This window comes from Ambystoma mexicanum, chromosome 4p, assembly GCF_040938575.1.
Source record: "Ambystoma mexicanum isolate Mex_15411 chromosome 4p, UKY_AmexF1_1, whole genome shotgun sequence".
NCBI lineage: Eukaryota > Metazoa > Chordata > Amphibia > Caudata > Ambystomatidae > Ambystoma > Ambystoma mexicanum.
In genome coordinates, this window is record NC_090927.1 from 692,480,270 (window position 1) to 692,495,653 (window position 15,384).

Here is a 15,384-nt window from a genome sequence, read left to right on the forward strand (position 1 = left end):
CCCTTTTCTCCATGCATATCAGATATCTTCCTCAGGATAGGGACAGGACCGGGTCATGATGCGAAGCGAAATTAAATTACAAACAGGTTTTTGTACAAGATGCTTGAACACTGACAACCACACAGAGGTCCTCACTTGGACATGTTCCCGTCCCCAACCACACGTCGCTTTTATCAGTGTGTCCAGTTCACGGCTCTTTTTAAGGGTATGTCTGGACCCCTTTTCCCAATACTTTCGGGTAATTACAAAGCATTTAATAAATGGGAGGTTGGCAATACTACTGAACTTCACCCAGAAGCAAAAACGCAGCTATGCTATCAATTGTGTAGTGTACTGCACTGCTTTTTGGAACAGCAAACCTGATGTTTAAGAGGAATGCATTGTGGAATGTTTATAGACTGCATGAGGCATAGCCCATGTGGCCATTCTCTATACCTGCTTCAAGGACATGCCCCTTAAAGGCCATAGAGGGAGCGTTTTTTCTGACCAGGTGGGCGCATAGACCCTTTGGAGATGAGATTTTCGTGAATAAGAAAAAGACCATTATGTATTAATTTCAGCTATTCATTAAAGGTTTTCTACAGCCTTACATGCAGAGAAAGAAAAACACAAGAGTGCTGGGAGAGGGAGAAGGGTGTAAGAGAGGAGTAGGAGTCAATAGGAGGGAGGCATAGGAATTGTTCTGAGGAAGTGGAAGGAGAGAAAGGGGAATGAGGGAACAGATTTCAACTAATGCAGAGCCCGGAGACTGCAATCCTGAAGGACCAACCACACAAGGTAGTTAACTGTTGAAAAGGGTACACGTTGGTTGAGATCTGGTGTTAAGTGTCAGTGGAGCCAACAGTTCATGAAGAAAGAAGGTAAAAGGGAGGATCCCAATGATCAATTGGCACCGAAAGGATCATTGTGGCACACATCTACTGGTGCTTAATTAAAGTCTCATAGGTGCTCTTGGCTTCGTTCAGGTAGGGGGAGGTGTCCTAGATGAAAGGCCTTTTGGGAACTGGGCAGACAAGTGTAGATGCACACGCAGTTCGAAGTGGGGGGGGGTGAGATTGTTAGTCTGCATTTATCTATGATAGTTTAGCATGAGCTATTCCATTCATTCATCCATTCATGCATCCATTTAGCTTAAGCTATGTTTAAGCATTATAGTTTGTTTTGATCATAGATTGATATTAGCTGAAATCTATGAGCTTGTTATTTTGGATAGCACATGCTGTAGTTTTAGGCGCTAGATATGACATGCTTTCTCTCCATATGAATTAGGCTTTTTGCTGAGCGCGTAGAGAGAATTGTGTGCGCAGACACACAGTGTGAGCGATGTTATCATAACAAACGTGTCTATTGATAGACTGTCAGATCCTTTGTCACAGAGAATATAGCCTTGACTACAGGACTGCAGAGATAGCATGTAGAATGTTTTCATTCTGCAGGAGTTAGGATGCCTCGTACGTGAAAAAGAATGTTCGCTTCTTAGAATATGTTCTAGTACAGTTCATGCCATAACAATGTATACACGTAAGTAGACACATTCTGTGTTCTATTAAATGATTTTTACGCATGAAATATATCTAATGTGCGTCATTGCCACAATGCTAATGTAGAACAGTGGTTTTCTGTTCAGAAGTATGTGTGTGTGCGAGTGAGCTCTCGGAGGAGGGTGTGTGTGTGTGTAGCTAGCTAGAGTAGAGTGCTGGAGGGAGCGGGTAGGTGAGCTTTTTTGCTAAGAGGCCCATCGCTTGGTGCTTTCATTACTAGATTGGCTCTCATTGCTATATTTACATTCTGTTGTCATGAATAATAAACATGCATTCAGTTTATTACGATTTCTGTGTCTTGTGATCTCGCCATGTCTGTGTGTTTTTTCATTCTTGTTTCTTTAGTATTTACTTCTAGTTTTACAAGATGGCACAGGAGAATATCTGCAGGGATGGGTCTAGTTACTGCAAAGGCTAGCTGGATGGATCCTTGATCGAACATGCAAAGAGTGCTCTGCCAGTATGTCTTAGTCCAGGCCTGGGAAAGCCTTGACAAAAAGGAGCATTTCCAGCTCATTCATGAATAGTAAGTGATTTTTCTGCACCCACAAGTCCATCAGTGGTTTATTCCTCTTCTTGGGACCAGCACCACCAAGCCAGATGCTTCCTTTACCAGAGTGCTAACATTTCTATACCGAGTAGACCCCTATCAGTACTAAGGTCCTTAAAGATGTTGGAGGGAATGGTGCTCGTGATTCCCTGACACAATTCAATGAACAATGGTGGATTCAGCTTCTTTTGACCTGGAGGGCCATCTTCATGTGTCACGAACTGTGTATTGCATACCATACATTTTTCTTTCTCTCCAGGCAAAATCTCAATGCTGGCTCACATTCAGATTGTGGAGCACCCTCACAGAATCTGGACTCTGAGTTGGGAACGAAGACTGGGATATGGATATCATGGTTTAGTTGAAATTCATATAGTACTATGGTTTATACATAGTACCACCAAGTCATAATGGAATTTTAAGAAAGAGCTCTGAGCAAGAAAAAAAAACGTGCCTTTGTCTGATTCGCCATGTTCAAGTGATGGGAATCAAGAAAGAAGCATTCAAAACAACAGGCTTTATGAAGAGTAGAAAGCACAATATTCATATCACAAGATGGGTTGGGTCTGCAAATATGAAGGAAGGAAATTGTTTCGACCATTGACCTGCTGCTTTACCACTGGGTTTCTGAGTGAACAAGTACATTTCTGCGAGTTACGCAAGGTGCCTGGTGATGAGAGGTAGGTCCAAGTGGAATATTAGTTTACTGCCTGATTTGACCAAATATGTGACAAAAGAGAACACTTAATATAGATGGTCCTTTCATAAAAGTTCCCTAACATCAGGTTGCCAGGAATCAGGCCCCTTCTAAGGTGCTGCAGGTCCAAACCAAAACCACGGCCTTTGAAGCTTTGAACTCTTTTTAAGGACTTATCGGATTTACATCTGAAAAGGTTGGGCCCCATCAAAAGGTATTGTGACAAAGGGTAAACAAATTACATTAGTCAGAAATGAAGTTAAACACCTATTTAGAAGCCACAGGCTGTGTGTCATGAACTCCTCGAAGAGGACTGACTAAAACCTAAAGCTGTACTGAAAGTGTTAGGATGGATAGCACATGTTATAGGAAATAACAGGAAGGGGGCACCTCCCCAGCTTTTCCCTGTCTTTAGGAATACAAACTATTATTAAAGCGGTCAGGATTAGTTAACTTCAAAAGGGATCCTTCTCTAAACACCAATCTGGCCATGTCAAATATGCTAATATATCGTCTCAGAAATATAGCAAACAGCTACTTTTTTAGCTTCTTAGTCCCAGGGATATATTGTCTAACTCACTTCTTGAATTCTCAGTTTGCGGGATACAGCACCTAACTGGCTTCTTGATCAACTTCTGTAAGCAAGTATCCCATACTGATTTGGTCCAGATTTGGGATAGATACGATCATACTGCAGCTGTGAGTTACCCTTGTGGATGACAATACCTTGTGGGTAGCAATACTTTTGACACACACACACATACCAACTAATATATTCAGGCTGATATATTTTCAACCAGGAATTATCTTCTGTCAAAACTATCATTTCTTAACAGGCTGTTGGTTCTCCTTCGAGGTCTCTGGCTCCTTCCAGTGCCTGGGATAGCCATGAGTAGGCCATACACAGTCTGTGTGCCATGGCACCAGAAGCCCGGTTTACAAAAGGTTACTCACAAAAGCGTGCTAAACTCTGCCCTGCTTCCGGCACAAAGAGTACCCAAGGAGGAGAGAAGCGGGCAGCCTGAGACAGTAGCCCACATCATGTAAATGGGAGAGGGAGTGGGAGGGGGCGCAGGATGCTGCACAGTTGCTGGAGGTTCAGGGAGGATACCCCCCGACATGGACTGGGAGAGGACCACACACAAAAGGTTGCTCCTGCAGAATTGCAACCTTTTGTGCTGCAATTGCAGGTGCAAACCTTTTTGCGCGACCCATAGACATAGAACCTAATAGGTGTGTGGAACCCTTCTGTCCATGTCTCAGCCAGTGTCTTCATATATAGCCGCAGCAGGCTTGAAAATGTCCTTATTACTCTCAATCGCGGCTTCTCCTAAGAAAATGAGCAGACTTTCAGATTCCTCTCTTTTTCTGTGTTCGGTCTCTCCTACTAATCACTTTCCAACTGGAGGTTGGCAATCCAGTCTTCTGAGCTTCCTGTCCTGCGCTGTGGGATTTTATATTACTCTTGATTTTTTTGGTAAACTGATCAGGCTCATGATTGGATTCCCTTCCTCCTCCCGCTTTACAATTGGGTTAATCTCAATTCTCTTAGTGTCCTTTATTGGCACCAAAAACCATTGAAGCAGAAACCCTGTACACCATGCATGTGAGAAAGACATTTAAACACTCTGAGAAGTGTCAGCCATAGGACAAAATCTAATGATCAGATGGGGTTAGAGGGTGGGTGACCGAGATAACAGCCTCACTGGACGCAACCATTAATTTAGCAAAGGAACGCATCTTTGAATGACTGCGATTGGAGGAAGTGGTAGCAGTGAATCAGTGGTGGTTCCAACAGTGTAGCCCCAAAGCAGCAATAAACAGATAGGTTCTGCCACCAGCTGTGCTGACAATCTTAGCTCATCGAGTGAGGTCAGAGTGGTTCCCTAGATGCGAGTGCCTACCGGGCCTAAGGTGGCTCATCATACATACCCCATGCTGTTGGGGGGCCACCTTCATATGGAACACTGCTCTGCTTGTGCATAATGACATGCCCCACACAACATTGCATTGCCCGTTACACACATGAAGCCAAAATAGGCAACAATAACTGAAGCACTACATGTCCAAACACTCTAGCAGATGTCAGGCATTGAAAGCACTGGCAAACCGAGTGCAGGTTCGGCCATCGAGGCATGGAAGTGCAGGCACAGACAAGGAAAATGCCTAATGGAACAACTGCTTGAAGCCATCGTGGCATTGCTGAAAGATGACATTTAAATGATCAAAGATGACTATAAATCATGATATTTAAGACCTTCAAACTGATCAAGAGATCCTGGTTGTTAAGCACAACTTTTATTTCATACAATTATATTTTTGTGAGCTGGTCTCTGTGTACAAGCTGTATGTCGGCCATCATTGCAGGGCTGTGCAATTCTTGCACCATTTGTCGTAGTCGGAACAGAGTTATATAAACACTTCGTAGAGTAATTGCCCCCAACAAAGGCAGCAACTTACATCTTAAGTGGGTCCGGAGCAGGTGCCATTTGCCCTTTTTTTGCTGACAAAAGGGGCCCCTACTGATGGAATACTGTACACGAATATGCCAATTGATAGCTTTTACCAGAAAACAATCTGGGGGCAATGAAGCAGATTCCAAGTCTTCGAGATGAATTTAAACACATTCGGTGTCCGTATCCGGATTGGACCAGGTTTTGTTTGTGACATCGTTCTTAAATGTTCTTCAGAATGTCATCTATCAAGTGGATTTGAAAGCAATGCTCCCGTTTCAAACCTATTTGTGAATAGCGACTCTTTGAAATAACTATTTTTAAGGCCTTCTTCCACCAACAAGTATGACGACTTCATATCCTACTTCACTCTTTAGCAACGGTATCGAGGGAGGTAAAGGGGGGCAAATTAAGCATCTTTATTTTGTGTTACCCCATCCCCTCCAGTGGCTCCCTCGCAACATCCATTGCCTGCTTTGTAATAAACGTTGAATTGTTGCAGTGATTTGAATGCTTGCATCTCAGTGCAATTGTTGTAGGGCTGGCCAGTCCTTTTCCCACATGTATCCTGCGATGCTAGCTGCAACGCGGGTCAAATGGGTCCGGTATGCCTCAGGTCTGTGCAATAACTCTCAAGTAAACTTCCAGATAACAGAGAAACTACTGCCACATTGTGTGCAATTTAGACACTAACATTTCTTTCGTTTTCTGGAGATCTATGTAGTACTTAGATCCCCTATGATTGATTGTTAGAGTGCACACATGCCAGAGGCCCTGAAATATAACATTTCACCAACTGGATGTGCAGATCAGAGGAAGGGGACTGGTCGCGAGAGCGACTAGGGAGAGCCCACCTATTGACATGACAGTGATTTCTGCTGTTTCACTTCAGTCGTAGGGGTCGGGGCCATCATAAAATGGATTATCTCATTGCATTATTATTCTAGAATGTGCCAAAGACTCCTCACCTTGTCTTGCACAGTACTGCATCCAGCCCCTCAGTCCAGAGTGAGCAGTAACATTTGAACGTGAACATTAAAAAAACTCTAAGCAACCAGTGGAATGCGTTTCATTTTCTGCACTTCTAATATTATACAATTTGTACCACCACTGTTTGGAATGACAGGATATCAGCACAGACACACAGATGTGTGCATGATTGTGAAGGGGTGTTCGGTAATAGGCAAATAAGGGAAAGGTCAACTGGAAGCACAGTCTTCAGTGTAGACAAACAGAAGTCAATAACATGTTAGAGTTTAAACTTAACATGTGCAGTCCCTGGGGTGTAGTCCTTTGTTTGTGTCTGGTCTTTTCCCAGTCCCACCGTATCCCTCCCACCTCTCAACCTGCCCACCTCCCCTGATTGGTACGTCCACCTGGTTATAACTGACCTTTCCAGGGCAGCCCTCTGCCCGGCAGCCCCTGCGGCTAAGGTCCCCAAGGCAAAGGGCGGCTCCAACAGAGGCGGCTCCAGATTGTGTCTGCAGGTGTCAGCAGGAGAAGCCAGTAGCCAGCCGTCAACCAGCAGCAACTCCCAAAGTAAGTGTGGCATGAGTCGGGAGTAGAGCAATCACTCTACGCGAGAAAGCCCTGGCACTCTGCATTACCTTACATCATAACATAGAACATAGATTTGTGAACATTAGCCTGCATCCCATCTACATATAATTGTGGTTGTTAGCCAGCATCACATTTAGATAGAATTGTGAACATTAGCCTACGCCGGACCAAGATAGAACTGTGAATGTTAAGTAAATGCCACACTTAGTTAGAGTTGTGAACAATGGCCTGTGTCGCATCTACATAGAATTGTGATTGCTGGTAAGTATCGCACCTAGATAGAACTGTGAAGGTTTGTCTATGCTGCATCCAGATAGGATTGTGAATGTTAAGTAAATGCCACACTTGGATAGAATTCTGAATGTTGGTAAGCGCCACACTTAGATGCAAGTGTAGACCGGGGCAATGCCACACTTACATGGAATTGTGAACGATAAGTAAATGGAACACTTGGATAGAATTGTGAATGTTAGCAAATGCCACACTTGGATAGAATTGTGAATAATATCAATTGCCTCACTTAGATGGAAAATTGTGAATGCTAAGTAAATGCCACACTTGGATAGAATTGAGAATTTTAGCAAGCGCCACACTCAGATAGAACTGTGGAAACTAGCCTGTGTTGCATCTAGACAGGATTTTGAATGTTGGCAGATCCAACACTTGGATAGAGTTGTGGGTGTTGGCAGGTCCCGCACTTACATATCATTTTGAATGTTAAGCAAACATGGACTCTCAAATCTAGGTACAGCCTCCCCTTCGTCTATTGTAAAGTGAAACGTAATGTATTGGGATACCTGGCCCTCTCTCCCGCTCTGCAGGACTCATATCCACTCTTGGTGTCCACCCGCCAGACTGCACACATTCAACAGACATCAATACCACCACACCTAATGCTTGGATGCAGCTACCATCAGGAAATTACATCAGCTTCACACATAACTGGTGCACCAAAGCACCCTACAACACCGTATTCTCTCAACTTACCTGGACTACGGTCCCCGAGGGCCTAATTTACTTACCTACGTTTTAGATCATAACTCAACCCAAACTCTCAGCTCCCATATCACTACGCTTACTCTCTTCCCTACACCATCACTCAATCAGAATGCAGCTATACCTCTTGATCATTTTTGGCCTAGCTGCTCACATACATTAACACACAAGCACCTCATCATTCTAATAAAACGCAGCTATATCCCATGACAAACCAGGCTAGCTGCACACATAAGCCTCATACAGGTCCAAAGCAGCCAGTACCCAGTTTTGGTGTCCACTGGCCAGACTGCACACAATCAACTGATTTCAATATCACCACACCTAATGCTAGGATGCAGCTACCATCAGGCAATTACATCAGCTGCACATATATAACTGGTGCTCCCAAGCACCCTGAAACACCTTATTCTCTCAACTGACCTGGACTACGGTCCCCGAGGGTCGTTCAACCTAACAGAGCTTTGAGGTCATACCAATGATAGAGCGCTATATAAATACCAAATAACATAACAAAGCATCATGCCAGGGGGTTACAGATTACAACGATGATGGCAGATACAGACATCCAAGTGGCTGGCCATCTGCTGCCACCAAAGGTTGAAACAGTTTAAAGAACGTGTTTGGGAATGTTCATTGCTTAGAAACCTCTGGGTATTAAGCGCGTTATAAATAACCTATCATATCATATCTCAATATAGTGAAAGGAACATACAGAAACTGAGTGAAGCAGATGGAAGAAAGGTGTGACAACAGTTTCTGGGACATGATACAAGTCATACCAAAATAACTCTGATAGTCATGAATATTTGTAGAATACGTACCTTCTTTCATTAAAAAAATGGATTTCTGCTCAGTGTTATGTGTCAGTTGCTTCGTTTTAGTTAAATAATCCAATATATAAATATTAGGAGCAAAGTTGATCATATTCTGTTCACCACAGCCATAAGGCATCTGGATCAATGACTCCAAGCCATTGATGGATGGCCCAAGTATATCACCTGTGTAAAACAAGAAATCGACTTGACATATACACGACACAAAGACATGACAAATTATATATACTGCTCTGGTAAAATGGGCACAATGGGAAAGGTTTGCTCTTTCTAAGCTAGGTAAAACCTTTACTATTTGGTGGTTTGTGGGTATGTCGATGTGCTCAACTGGAAAAACACGTCCATTAATGGTCAGCTGCAGGATTTGGCTCTTTCATGGGCAAAAAAATGAAAACATTGACAAAAAAATCTTGTTTTTTCACATGAAAGCTTGGCTTTTATTGCAATTTCAGTGTAACATTGCACATGGTACACAACACCATGCCCACCTGATGATAAAACCGTCAACGTTTATAGCACAAAATACAACTTGATTAATGGTGAAATGTACACATAATGTGTCAAACTCATCTTTTAGTTTTGGCTATTAGGTGTCGTTGAAAGCGCTACCTCAAGCTGAAACTATTGTCATTAAAATAAGAGCTTCAAATAGGGACTTTGAATGAGGGTCTCTAATGCATTTCGATGCAGCCGGTATAGGAGGATGGATTTGTGTTGTTTAACTATGTGTCCCACCCATTTTAAAGCCAATCTCTAAGTGAAATCTATATGATTTTCCTACCATTCCCCCACATCTCACCGTAAACACCACTTTGTGCACTCTTTACTGTATTTTTGTGTGTTTAAAATCTGTTTTTATTTTAAAGATGCATACATAAACCTTGGTGTACATTGCAATATCAAAGCAAACCACATATTTTAGATTTTACAAATTTGAACACATTTCAAATTTCAACTCCTTCTCAATCTGAACTGTGGCTGAACTGGCCACCTCCCCTCCCACTGTCTCCCCCCAACATATTCTCAAATCCATTTGATATCGGTATGCACTATAACGCAAAACACTTAAAATGTCACATTTTACAAATGTCCACATATTGTCTCCAGGTACGGGTGCCAACAGGTTGTACGCCCCTTAACTGATAGAGAACATCCAACTGAGTCACCAGACTTCCCAGGCATTTTACTACATTCATATGTGTGCGTGTTAGGAAATAGGCGGATTGCAGTCATGTACAGATTGTTAGGCAGAAACCTGTGCAGTTCCCTCTGGGACCACTGCAAAAGATTTAAGACTACAGGTGTTTGGCAGTAAACCCACTTGGTAGCAGTCTGTACCACACTGATTCACTTGGTAGCTGTGGCTGAGCAGTCAGACTTCCCTCAAGAAGAGTTAGGCAGTATACAGAGTATTCACAATAGGTCAAAAGAACACAGTAGAACAAGTAAACACTGACCAGAGCTTGGTGTAAAACATATATAATTATTTATTTAAAACCACATCTAGAAAAACACACAGGCACTAATAGTAAGCAATTCAAAAACACGGTCACTAAAAGATCCCTTAGAAGAATATTAGACAAGTCTTAAGTAATGCCCCACTTATTTTCAGACAGCGGTGAGCGCTTAACGCAGATGGCACTCTAATAATTCGTTTAAAAAGGGAGAGAAAAGCAGAGAATAATATGAAACAGATCCCAACGCTTTCATAAGAACAAAACAAGAGAGGGAGGCAAGTAAAACCGTGAAGTTAGAGTTCAGTAGGCCGGATCCACTTTAAGAGGATCAGAACGAAATGTGTCCAAGGTCACACGGTTGAAGTGCACAAGAGTCTTGTAAAGTTTCAAAAAGAGTTGGACCAAAAGAAAGGGACCAGTTAGAGGGTCAAGGCGGCCAGCCCAGTCCAGAAGGTTAAGGGGTTATTATTACCTTGTAGCAATCTTTAGAAAGGGAGGCCTGGCGGACACGGTACCTTAAAGTGTTGAGAATACTCCAGCGGGGGCAGTTGTTCCTGGCAGCAGATGCAAGTTGGTGCTTCGTCCGGGGGAAGAGAGGATCTCGTCATGGAGGAAGACAGGAGTCCGTTGCACTGCCAGGGAAGAAACCAGCCGCAGAGTTCTCAGGTAAAAGGAGCTGTCCTTTTATTCGCGGTCCAGTGGTAAGTGGCTATCCGGTTGCCGGGGTGCTTGGCACGGGCAATTCGACCACAAGACGGCCTGGGATGCGAAGAGAAGAAGGTAAACTGGTTGTGCCCACCAGTCAGGGGAAGAAACCTCTCCAACCGGGAGATCTTCTCTGTCGTCGGGAAGTGGTGAGTCGGTTCCGCAGGGCTCCACCGGTGGTGTCGTCGTGGTAGGTCGGCTCAGCTTCTCCCTCGTCGGTTTCTCAAGTCCTGTGGCGACTTCTGAAGTTCCAGTCCCCAAAGCCCTGCTTTTATGCAGCACACCCCCATTCACTCAGCCTAGCTGTCAATCAAACTTGCTAAGTGGTGAGCCGGCCGGCTCACCACTTGGGCCAATCACACAAGAGTGTGACTTGAGTTACCAAGGTAACTCAGTCCAGGGTGCCTAAACCCCCTCCTACACCTGCTGTGGTACCCAGACAGAGTGGCACCATTTTTGGAGGCTTCTGTGGAGAAGCCCGCCAAAAAAGTGGAACAAAGGGCTCGACTTGGGTTGGAGTCACAAAAGAGAACACACGCCATTTTTGAATCGAGTCCTGACAAAAAATACCAACCGGCGAATTAATATTAAATAAATAATCCAGCGGTATGTTCGAGGCTATGAGAATTAAATAATTAAAGTTGGTAGCCTCGAACAATGGGAAAATCCCATAGGGATATAATTGCGGTCGAATATAAAAAGTAGTTTCCACTGCCACCAGCCAAAACTCGATCAGGGGGGACGGAGACGTGCCCCTTCGACTAACAGACCCCGGGGCAATCGAATTGCCCCGACCAGTACGTCCACAATATGATGGTTTGTACTGGTTTCTGTTAATAATTTGGGACTAGTAAAGCCAATGGTGACTTTACATGCCCTGGGAGACAGGAGTCAGTCCCAGGGTATGGAGTCTATGGTGGGTGTCACTATGACACCCCTGTGTTACTGCATGGAGGGTGCTATGTAACACATATAGTAAAAACACATGAGACCCTGTGGAGTAAAGGCCCCATAGCCCATAAAACACATTAACAGTCAAAGGAACACCATAAATCATGTCCAAGAGTGGGAGAAAAAGAGTCTCACTATTGGCAGGAGAAAAAAACGAACTCCAGAAATCCAGCAAGGCTGCTGGGGGACTCACTAGGTTAGGAAATTCAACCTAAAGAAAGAATTCTCCCGAACACAGATCGGTTCACATGTCAAGACATTATGGTCCTGTGATCCCGCACTCCCCGATTCCCCATCTTGTTTCGTACACCAGAGTGCCTCAAGTAGATAAGTGTTGCATATCCCAACCTCAATCCAGATTACTCCCTGCAGCCATCCAATACAGAACCACTACCCAAGAAGGACCATTTATATATATGATTCCAGTAGTTCCCAATACCGTTCCACCTTTTCAATATCTGACGATGATTGTTGTTGGAAAGCGGCCCATTCTAATAAGCATGCTTTAGAGAGCAGTGCAGTCCACAATGCAGTTGTCGGAAGGGGGCTTAGCTTCCAGTGTATAACCAACAGTTTACGCGCAGTAAAGAGCATTAATCTATGACTCTGCGCATCAACGTGTCTGCATCCAATTAATTTCTACCTGCCCCAAATAACAATGTTGGGGTTCAATGTGACCTCAGCCCATCTATGTCCGATATCTGTTGGTCCCCTATACGCCAGAATGATGTAAGAGCTGGGCAAGACCACAAGCTATGTCCCATAGTACCTATATTGTCACATCCTCTCCAGCACTTGGCTGAGCGGGACAAGCCCATCCTAAAGAGCTTTGTCGGGGTATAGTATATGCGTTGGAAGATTTTAAATTGGATTGGATAGTGATAAAATAGTCATCTATATCAGCAGTGTCAATTGATATCCCTAGATCCTCTGCCCATGCTGTTGCGAAATATAGTTTCTGCCCAAATTATTAGGAATGGACATAGGATAGAATGTGCAAAGGTAGTAAGGTGTTGTTCCATTTTCTGCTCACATGGAACAGGGTGAGGGGGCTTGGCGGGTATCCTCTGATGTATGTTTGAGGATTGAGGCTTGTATCGTGTTGTAACAGAGTCAGTCTCCCCTCTCCGGACCCAGTATGTGGCATGCTGCTTGGAACTGTAATAAGATCTCCCCCTCACAGATGTCCATAATCCGTATATGTGCCCACTCTATGTCTTGTCTAGGGTGTACTACTTGTTTAAGCCCATATGAGAGCACCGGCCGAATGCTTGACCACAATGGTGACTTCTATATGGGTACCCATGCACGGGCCGCATCCGGTGCCTTGCATAATCGTCGGTTCTAAAATCGTGTGTAGTTCGATTTGTGGTGGAAGTTTGGCCGGAGGAATGACAATAATTGCTGTGGGGATAGCGTTTGAAGTGTAAAAGGGGTTATTCCTCCAGGATGCTAGGGGATATTTGCCATAGAGTTAGAACCTTGGATTTGCCCCAATTGATCTTATAACCCGCCATTGAGCCAAATTCCTGCAATAGGAACCATATATACAGGAGGGATTTAAGGCTATTACTTATATATAAGAGTAGATCATCCGTGTATAGGGAAACACAATGTTCCTCCGTACCCTATCGGTTCTATGGAGAGCGCATATGAAAGGGAAGATAATGGACCCCCCTTACGTGTTCCAGACTGAAGACTAAATGGGGGAGAGGCAACACCAATGGTGATAACCGAGGCCGTAGGAAAAGTATATAGCAGTTGGAGCAGTCTGACAAGATATGGGGGGGGGAGCCATATTTGGCCAGGGCAAGAAACATGAATTCCCATTGAACTTTATCAAACACTTTCCCCGCGTCAACCGTGAGGATCACGTTTTCCGGATTTCTATCACCTGCCAGGATACGCAATAGCCTAGGTATATTATCGCTGGAATGTCTATTATGAATAAAATCAGTTTGGTCTTTATGTATAAGAGATGCAAGGATTTCTTCTATTCGCTGCGCCAGGCATTTTGCCAATATCTTGGCGTCAAAGTTGATCAGCAATATCAGTCGATACGAACTGCATTCTTCCGGATCGTGCCCTCCTTTGTGGAAAACTACTATATTTGCTGCTAGCATGGATTGTGATAGTTGCCCTTGGTCTTTCGCTTTCTCAAATACAGATTCCAGTTTCAGTGCTATTGCGCCAGCCATAACTTTATAAAATTGTTGGGGATCCCATCTGGGCCCGACGACTTCCCTGAGCAAAGCGAGGAGATCGCGCACACTATTTCCAAGGCTGTAACAGGGGTGCCAAGGTTGTCTGTCTGAGCAAGGGGTATCTAATTTAGGTTCACAGAATCAAGAAATTCCCCTCTTACCTCGGGTTGAGCAAGAGCCAGAGGCTCTATACAGCTCTTGGTAATATTCTGCGAATCGGGCGTTAATGTGTCTCCAAGCAATAGGTGCCCACCTGTAACCCTAATGGAGGTGATCATTTGCGTGGCCTGTGTCTGTTTCAATGCCAACACCATCATATGTATTGGTCTATTGCTCTCCAAGTAGTACTCCTGTGACCAGCTCGTGAAGGATTTCTGTGCCCTCGTGGCGGAAAGTTGTTTAATCTCCATCTGTAATCTATGGAGCTGGGGTTGAGAGTGTCCATCTTCGGTCTGTTTATGTCGTTTCCCAGACGCTCTTCTTCCTTCAGCTGAGCTTTATTTTTTTCCCCAGGTCTTAAGTTTATAAGACCAGCGTGATATGCATTGACCTCCGAGAAAGGCCTTGAAAGCATCCCAGCACTTGTAGGGAGAGTATCCCGGAGTGAGATTTGACTCACAGAAAATATTGATATCCTCCTGGAGGCGTGCAAAAAAAATCTGGGTGTCTCAGTGCCCTTAAGTTAAGGCGCCAAGTCAGGGTTCTGCGTATTGTATCCAAAGGTGCTAGGCACAGGTGTACATGGGTATGCTCTGAAAGGGTAGTGGGAAGGATCGTACACTCCTTGATCATATGTAGCGTGTTGGTGGGAATCATCCAATAATCTAACTGGGAATAGCTATGGCGTTGGTGAGAGTAAATCGTATAGTCCCGGTGATCCCTGTGTATATGTCGCCATGTATCCTTCAGTCGTAGGCTGTTCATCAGCGTCTGAAGAGCTACTTGTTTTCTCGGATTGGTGGGGGCACCAGATGCATTACTTTGATGATCCATAGTGGGGTCAAGAGCTACATTTAAATCCCCACCCACAATGGTCAGGCTCCCCATATGTTGTGCACATGATGTAAACAAATGTGTACAAAACGGCGGAGTATCAGTCATGGGGCATATATGTTCAGTAATGTGATAGGATGTTGGGAGACCCGTCCCTGGATAAGAACATACCTGCCCTCTCATCGCTATTGATATTCTGTATGAGGAACGGGATTCGTTTATGAATCAAAATTGAAACCCTCCTCTTTCCTTGGCCTGGCGAATGAGCAGCCACTTAGCACCCACCCACCCACTTTCAAATCTTTTGGATTCCGTTTTGTTTAGGTTAGTTTCCAGCAGGAATATTATATCCCCCTTGGAGTTCCCTCATATGGTTCAACATTCGCCTACACTCTGTAGGGTGTCCAGCACCTGAATATTAAGTGTTATAAGCGTGATCAA

The 15,384-nt window shown here is 44.1% G+C and overlaps 1 protein-coding gene across 1 annotated transcript in view; it reads right to left on the minus strand.

Moving 5' to 3' along the window:
• Window positions 1–15,384, minus strand: part of LOC138453423 (CD109 antigen-like) — a 1,481,241-nt gene that overhangs the window by 316,342 nt on the left and 1,149,515 nt on the right. The window contains exon 23 of the mRNA XM_069606256.1: window positions 8,622–8,798. Coding sequence (XP_069462357.1) covers window positions 8,622–8,798 — 177 coding nt within the window. The remainder of the gene's footprint in view (window positions 1–8,621; window positions 8,799–15,384) is intronic.